Source organism: Danio aesculapii, chromosome 21 (genome assembly GCF_903798145.1).
Source record: "Danio aesculapii chromosome 21, fDanAes4.1, whole genome shotgun sequence".
Classification (NCBI taxonomy): Eukaryota; Metazoa; Chordata; class Actinopteri; order Cypriniformes; family Danionidae; genus Danio; species Danio aesculapii.
Window position 1 is genome coordinate 28,303,167 of NC_079455.1, and position 9,221 is coordinate 28,312,387.

Sequence of the window (9,221 nt, forward strand, 5' to 3'; positions counted from 1 at the left end):
AAAAATAAAACAAAATTACACTGCTCATGTGATGTGGGGTTTTATTTTATGAAAGATGACTTAGGCCTTGAAAAATTAATAGGGCATGTAACATATTTATAAGACTAATTCTCTCTAATATGCGAATAATGCAGCATTATTGCATTTAAACAACCATCTGCTGAAACCACAAGCGATGACATCCTGGTGACATATAAACAGTATTATATATTACATTAAAATATAGCATAACGTTATGGTACAGCATTTGTATGGTGGTGACATGAGAGGGAATGACAAGATTAGCATCCTGAAGGAAGGCAGCAGACAGTATCTTCGCCCTTTAAGACTTTTTGTATTCGATTCTCTCGACTTTGACGTCGTCTCCAATGAGTTGATAGACATACGTTACCACTGTGGAGGCTTGAATGTCCATCAAAACAAATGATGGTGTGATGTTGCTGTGAAGAGAAAAAAATCACACATTATACATACAGTGTAAATACTTAAATATGATGTGGAGAAGATAAACCTGTTTACACCTGGTATTAAAAGTTTAGTTCACCCAAAAATGAAAATTCTGTTATTAATTACTTTTATTCATACTAATATACTAATTATTCATCTTCAGAACACAAATAAGGATATTTTAAATGAAATCTGAGAGCTTTCTGACCCTCTATAGACAGCAACAATGCCACGACTTTCAAAGTCCAGAAAAGGAACCTAAAACTTTGGAGGTTTAACGCTAATCATGTAAAGCTCCAACACTCTTTTTTCCAACACTATTGGCCCGTTACCACTAAGTGGTACGGTACGGGTCACCTTTATCAGGATTGTGTTTCCACTGCCAAAAGGGTACCTTTTAGCGTGGTGTATGACAAAGTTTCAGGCGACGTCATTCTCGCTCGAGGAAATGTCAAAGTAAAGCTGTTTTTTATTCCTTATTTCGGTTCAAAAACAACACGCAACATATAGCCTACAGTCAGTGCAAACCTCTCGCCTATATATTATTCTTCATCAGCACATGTAACCTCTTAGAAAGTAATTTGGGCATTCAGAGTTTTTCCGGCTTCTCCATTGTTTTATCGCGCTTCAGTCTCGCATTTGCCCATTTCTGAAAGGTTGTCAGAAGCACTTCAATAATCACGGTGCACGTCATTATCATCAGCTCAAGAAGTTCGAATATAGAAGCACGGTGAGTGATCACGAGCTCTCTGGAGAAAGTGAAACCGCTCGCACTTTTAAACTGCCTCATAAAACAACAACAGGACACGGCAGATTTTGTTTTTCTTGGCTTTGTGGTTGTTCATCAAGATGATGACAAGGTTTGTTCGAGCTCGAGTCGACCATGGCTTGTTATTATATGTTTATATTATTACGGTGTAATGTCTCAGCTGTGTATTTAAAAATGGTGCTTCCTGTTTTCATTCGTCTGGCTTGTGTATGCGCTAGTGGCGCTTTTCTGTAAACCAATAGCGTTCAGCTGTGGTCTAGCTCCGCCTTTTGGTACCCCTGTCATGCTAGGTACCCTTTGGAACGGGTACTCAAAAAGTGGTACTGTACAGTTCGCTTTTTGGTACCTTTTGACAGTGGAAATGGCCATAAAAACTTACCAACCTGTACCGTACCATTCAGTGGAAACGGGCCTTATGTGTGGCAAAAAAATGTAGAAAGGTCAGGGTGTGCGATTAATATGGGCAATACGATTAGGTTTGTCAAAATTGTTTCTTTGGTGCACCGTGATGCAGACCTGGACAATTTGGTATTGGTTCAGTAATAGATCTTAACTGTTTATTACGTACTGACGTCCTTTATCTCATATGCACTATATTGCGATAACTATGGCGAGGGAGGTGAGTGCAAGTAATTAAGATGTTCCAACTACAAAAAAAAAAAAAAACAATTCACTGTGTGTGAGTTTGCTGGACAGTCTTACATTGACACTGAAGTTACAGCAGAAAACTCACAGTGGACCTTTAAACTGCTGGCATGAGGTATCTTTTCCTCTCCTCTCGGCTGTGGATCCAGACAAGAGCATGTCTGCAGAGAGAGTTTTCTCCAGCGCTTCACCGCTGCCGTTTATTAGTGTCACTCATCTGTGAAAAGCGCCAGAGTGTATGAGCCAATCGCAGCCCCTTATGTTGAGTGCATGACCAATCATAGGGGTGTAAGAACTCGCTCGACAGGGCTCAAAAAGCAATAATATTTATGTTTGTTTACTTGCTTTAAATGCTCATGTTGATCTGTGCATATACTTGAGTTTTGATACATGCAAAAAGAGTGTTTTCTTTGAGCAGGTAAAATTAAAGGTACAGTTCATATATCTGACTGCTTGTTTTAAAGGACAAAATTGTATTACAAATACAGATAAAATGTATTTTTAAATTACACATTTTAATACAAGATTTTTTTGTGCTGTGAAGTAAAATATAAAATTATGTATGGAAAGGATCGTCAATGCACCGTGATATCGAACTGAACCAAATCGATGGCATGATAATCAGGACTGAACCGTGAGAGCAGTGTAGGTTCACACATCTAAATATGATGCTTGTTTGTGCTTCTGACTCTAATGGCAAATATGTCATACTAACCCTAGTAAATGCACACTGATGTCTTTTTTCCCCCGTTTTTGTGGCACATGAAAAATTTCTTTAAGTTTTGTATAATTTCAGTTGAACCACTGAAGTCTCATGGACAATTTTGACAATGTTTTTGGTTCCTTTTCTGGACTTTGAATGTCTCTGGACCATTGCTGTCTGTGGAGGGTCAGAGAGCGCTCGGATTTCATCTAAGATATCTTAATTTGTGTTGAAGACTGAAGGTCTCAGGAGATTGTAATGACATAAGGCTGAGTAATTAATAACAACATTTTCATTTTTGGGTGAACTAACACATGAAGATGTGTTTTCATCAATCTGAACATTAGTGGATGCCACTAAATATGAGTGTAATAATGCCTAAAAGGTTTTGAGCTTGTCCACTTTTCTTTACCTCCAGAGGTAGTGCAAAAGTGCATTTGATCTGATTGCTTTCCTAGTGTATATGCTCATATCAATCGCACGGTAATAATACGAGATGCAGAAAGAGCCAAAATGTCATACCTTTCCAGTGCACTATAGGCCCCTGTTGCAGATCCAGGATTAATGTAAAATTTATTCTCATTTTCGAAAGCCTCAAATTTGTGTGTGTGGCCAGAAATGAGGATATCCACATCCAGCTGCCTTTGAAGCAGTGCCAAGCTCGCCATGTCTCCCCATGGGATCACTTGGTGTCCGTGGATCAAACCGATTTTAAACTGCCCCACTGTCACAACCTTCTGCTCCGGGTAATTCAAGTTCTGTTATTACGAAGAATGTAGAGGATTAAAAGAGTGCATCAACAACTTTATTAAAAAAAAATTAAAATAGGAACTAAAAGTCAACCTCGTCAAAGTCTCCTCTGACGATGTGGACGTCTCCGGCGAGTGTTTTCAGGTAGTCGTAGCTCTCCTTAGTACAGAGGTTTCCTGTGCATAGGATGTGCTGAATCTTGCCAGGCACCAACAATTTTTTGAATTTGGCAGGCAGGGTGTTGCATCGGTGGGGAATGTGCAGGTCACCTAACACGAGGACCAGCTAATGGCGAAATACATTTTGTTAGAGTTCAAAGTTAGTTGTTGGACACATAGACAAAGGACAAATGGAGCTGCAAGCAATGCATTGCTGTCTGAATAAAATCTGATTCTGGAATCTGTTTGGAAGCAGTAATAGAATGCAATACTTTCAAATGAGAGGGAATTTTTAATCAGACAGCAATCAAATCAAAGCTGAGCAAGAGAGCTGCTTCTAAAACTGTTAGCTCTACTGAACTTGCCGAAATAGTAAAAAAGACTAAATAAAAATGTTCTGACAAATCATATCTGTCATAATCTGCTAAACACAGCTTAACATTGAAAACAATATGTTTGGAATAGCATACTATCATCTTACACTTCGACTGCATGCCTACTCATAATAGGTTTTATGCAGAAGGACTTTTAATTTGTCAGTAAACTGGGTCAAACGCTTCTGGTGAACTGTATGCACTTACAAAATCAGCACGTTTAAGGTCTGTTATTCTTTAAATCCACAATCTTCACTGCCTAAATGATATACGCCAAAAAGTGGGTCTCAGAATGTACAAGAAGCACTGCATTAAATTTTAATTTTTTCAGTGACATATCTTTAAAGTATTTAGTCATTTATTTTACTTCAGTATTTCCAATGGTGTTTCTGCGCTAGCCTGCTGATCCTGACGGGCATGTGTGAGTAAACGGCTTTTCATCTCACTTTACACTTCAACTAAATAAATGCTGAAGTCTGTTTAGCTGATTATATTTTAATTACTACATAGATGCTGTAAAAGCAACTGTATAAAATAAAAAAAAAAAAGATACATTAACTGTTTACCAGGAGTATATCGGTATGGGAAGAAACACTAGCTCTGCATTTACCCTATATTCTACTTTGGACACAGCCGTATTATTTCTGCAGGGTATAAGAGACTTTTCTCTGTCTTCTATGTATTATGCAGTATTCTACTTCTATTTGTTCAAACCACCCACAGTCAAGACATTTATTCACAAATTTGGACTGAAATGCAAAATGTTCATTTTTATTTCTACACTCAGAAATGACTTTTGCTTCTTGTTCAAACTACTTATTTTAAATGAGTTGAAGCGGCACAATTCTTTTGTGCATTTTTTGGGACAACTTAAATGTTTTATGTTGAATCCACTTGAATTTGTAAAAAGAATTAAGTTTAGCAATTTGTGTTGAGACAAGATGAATAAATTGTGTGTTGGACAGAGCATTTTTTACAGTGTAATACCTTAATTATAAAACAGCTAACTCGTTACTGCATAAACATACTGCAGTTTTTTAAAAGGTGAAGTATGTACAATTTTTAAGAAATTAATTTGCAACCCAGTAACGCTCATCGATTACTACAAGTATGCCATTCATGGGTTTTTCTGTGTAAATATTAAGCACCTCTGCAACCACTGAATCCATTAAGACTGGGCTGCTCAAATCCACCAATCACTTTCCAGCTTGACCAATAGGTACATTTTGGGGCGTGGCTACTGTGACAGGCAGGCAGAGCCACAGGGTATCTTGGTATTTCTTCAGCTGGAGGTTGATTGCTGATGGGTTGCACTTGAAAAGATTCGCATACGGAGGTGTATGGTAAAATTGTAACCCTTAAATTAAATATTGTAAAGTTAAAAAGGTCTGGTGAGTGTAAGGGGATGTTTGTAAAGTTTGTTTGCAAATAAGCTTTTTTTTCAGTAATCCTGCCACAGCACAGGACGTAAAAATACAAAAGTATAAGCAACAGTAGTTTATACCAGTGTTTCCCAACCCTGTTCCTGAAGGCACACCAACAGTTCACATTTTCAACCTCTCCCTAATCAAACACACCTGAATCATCTTATCATAACATCAGAAGAGACTCCAAAACCTGAAGTTAATGGGTCAGAAAAGGGAGACATCCAAAATATGTACTGTTGGTGTGCCTCCAGGAACAGGGTTGGGAAACGCTGGTTTATACTATGCAATATTTTTGAGTTTTGAGCTGACATTTTGCATTTATGATTTTTTTCCCTCAATTCTGACTCTGAGTTTATATCTTGAGAAATACAATGCAATTATGACCTTTTCTTGAAGTTACAGAATTTCCTCAGAGTTTAAATCTGGGAAATCTCACAATCACAGGTTTATACATCACAATTGTTAGATACAAACTTTCTGAGAGGAAAAAAGTTCAAACTTTTATTATACTTTTAATTAATTAATAATTTTATTCTTTGACCTGATCACGTTTGAGAAGTACACAAACTATATCACCTTTATTCAGCATGTTCTATGCATTACACTAGTATTCAGTTCCAAACAAAACATTTTATATCTCTACAAGTGATATGTTTACCTCAGCTACCCGAAGGTTGCGGTAACAGCTAAAACAGGATGACATTTTCAACAAGGGGTCTCATTTATAAACATTGAGTATGCACAAAATGGGGGTATGCCACTTCCCACACAAAAGGTTGTCATCTATTAATAAAACTAACTTAACAGGACAATGCCAGCAGTTGTAAGTAAACACTATTTGAAATAACATTGACTTAATTGAACTTTGAATCATGATACGAGCCATAATCATTAATAAATATATTAAAAAGAGGAATTCCTCTACGCAAAGTTTTATAAATGAGACCCCAGGTATACAGCGGTCTCTGCAAATCTTATTTCTTAAGTTTTTATTTACATTATGATCATGGACAACTCATTTCACCTTTATTCTTCATTGCAAAAAAGTAAACATAAACCCAAAGCAGTCTAAAGAGAAAGCAAGTCTCGGAGTGAGAGGAATCCTTATAGATCCAGCAGCCCAGAGGAAAAAGCAGCTCTACTCTATAATTCAGAAAAGCATGAGCACGAGAGGCACTTACTCTGTGACCAGCCTGAATACGGTGCAGAGGTCGGGATGGGGGAACAGTGGGTGAGGAAGGGTGTGAGGGAAGGATGCATGATCACAACAACAACAAAAAACAACAACATTCAAAAGATGAAAGATGGTGTGAGACAGGAGGGAAAATGAAACAAAGTGGATAAATAATATCAACAGGAAAACTCAACGTAAATTAGGTTAAATGTTAGCTTATTGTGGTTGAATGGGTGGCACTTGGAGTTAGTGTGAAGCTTGGGGTAAAAGCTGCTGAGGTATCCCACAAGAACATAGTATCACTTTAATATGACAACGGAGCGAAGATAATATCTATTTAACGTTATATTATATGCGTTGCAACTATATTTTTGTTTCTCTTCATATAAAAATAACATACTGTAAACCGTTTACAAAGTAAATAAAAAGTAAATGCTTACCAATTTATCTTGTTTTATATTCTGCTACACTGACTTTACTTTCATTATTATCATCTATAATACGCTGCAATAACAGTTTTATGTTAGCCACTGTAAGCTAGCATTCTGATACTGAACTCTGCGTTCGCTATTAACACAATATAAGCACTACAACACCAAAATGCATTTTTAATTCATATAGCAAGTCATACACTTTTATCGTCATTGATTTCAATCGGTTAAAAGACAAATAACTTGCTACATCCTGATTCGACAGTGTTGTGAACGGGTTGAATCACTGAGACAGCGCTAGCTCGCCGCTGTCATGTGACTCCCTGCCTTAAAATGCAGCTTTTTGGGAAAGCGGCACAAATATATAGTCGACGTGGGGGTTTAAAATGAAGCTAACATGTACTAGTGTCAGGTGTTAAAGAAACTTGTTTTGTACACGTACCATTTTTGTCCAGCTGCGTGTTTGAAACGGACCTCAGGAAGCTGATGTTGATTCGTAAGGCCAGAAACTCGATGTTGCCAGGTCCCGTAAGAAGAATAAGCAAACTGTACAGATTTGCTTATAAAAAGGAGACCTGGCAACACATTTCAGCAAGGAAAGCACCACAGCGCCATCCGGCGAATTTTAGAGAAGAGAGAATTATAGATGTTTCTAATAGTATTTTTTATGTTAAAAAATGCTTTCTATTATTAATCTCCAATTCATTATGTTCATATAAGTTAAAGTTTTCTTTTAAAGCAACAATAGGCCTACTTCATATGCCCATTCGCACAATCTATCTATTTTGTTTTACTTTTTGAAACAATGTTTCTACTAAATAAAAGGTAAAAAGCACAAAAACTATAAACAATTTGAAAGTGGTAATAATGTAACAATGACAGTTAGCATCAATGTGGCAACAGATGCCTGACTTTTATGATATTTAGCCGCCCCACTTTAAAATGTGCCAGTGTTTTTTTTATGTTTTAAACTGTAATTTATTCCTATTTTCATTCATTTTCTTTTCGGCTTAGCCCCTTTATTAATCTGGGGTCACCACAGCAGATTGAACTACCAACTTATCCCGCATATGTTTTACACAGCGGATGCCCTTCCAGCTGCAACTGATCACTGGGAAACACCCATCCACTTCTAGGCATAAGATTCTGACGGTATGATAACCTTGGATAAAAATATCACGGTTTCACTGTATTGTGATAACTGCTCTAAAATATATTGTTTTTAAATGTCTGGGTAAAAAACGAAAACTTTTTTTCCCTGTTGAACACAATATATTTTATTTTGAGAAACATTTAAGATATTTTGGAGCAGTAAACATGTCAGGCTAAATAATTAAATCTTTCATTGACTTCTGCTGTCTTCATTAGTTTATAAAAAATATAAATAAAAAATCGTACACATACCTTAGGAACGGTATAGCAGAAAATTCTGACGATTTTAAAACCTTGACTTTTCCAAAACGCGGTATACCTTGAAAACGGTTATCGTCCCATGCCTATACACTTCCATTCACACACATACACTACGGACAATTTTAGCATACCCAATTTACCTATAACGTATGTCTTGGGATTGTGTGGGGAAACCGGAGCACCTAGAGGAAACCCATGCCAACACCCGGAGAACATGCAAACTCCACACAGAAATGTCAACGGACCCAGATGAGGCTCCAACCAGCGACCTTCTTCCTGTGAGATGAGAGCACTACCCATTGCGCCACCGTACTGCCCTATTCCTATTTTTAATATGCTGATTTGCTGATTATGAGAAATTGTTCCTATTTAATTGGTCAGTCATTAAAAATCATTTTTATTAGTAGGCTATCGATGTCACTTAAAGTTATTGTGGAAACCAGCAACACATTTTAGTATACTTTGATGAACAGAAAATACAGAATAACAGCATTCATTTAAACTCAAACATTAAAAAAAAAATCACTGTCATTCATTCATTTTCCTTTGGCTTAGTCCCTTTATTCATCAGGGGTGGCTACAGCGGAATGAACCGCCAACTTATCCAGCATATGTTTTACACAGCAGATGCCCTTCAGTGCTAACAGTGCTAACCACTGAGCCACTGTGTCGCTCCTAATTCACTGTCAGTGTAATAATTTTGAACAGTAATATATCATGGTAAATGGTATCATACCACAAAATAATACTACTACTAATACTAATAATGACACAAGCTTGATTATAATCAGAGATGTTTCCCTGCAATGTCTTGGAAAGGTTAGATTTAGCTTGCCAAAAAGAACATACAGAGAACATTTAACTTTCTTATTTGGTTATGAGGTGGCTCAGTGATTAGCACTGTTGCCTCACAGCAAGAAGGTCGCTGGT

The 9,221-nt window shown here is 37.1% G+C and overlaps 1 protein-coding gene across 1 annotated transcript; it reads right to left on the reverse strand.

Annotated features, from left to right (window-relative positions):
• Positions 1-24: 24 nt before the first annotated feature.
• Positions 25-7,407, reverse strand: vps29 (VPS29 retromer complex component). The gene is made up of 4 exons (XM_056446173.1): positions 7,321-7,407; positions 3,408-3,599; positions 3,087-3,322; positions 25-440 (listed from the first exon to the last, which is right to left on the reverse strand). Exons 1-4 carry the CDS (start codon positions 7,321-7,323, stop codon positions 323-325), a joined length of 549 nt encoding a protein of 182 aa, XP_056302148.1. The 5' UTR covers positions 7,324-7,407; the 3' UTR covers positions 25-322.
• Between the last annotated feature and the right edge of the window lie 1,814 nt (positions 7,408-9,221).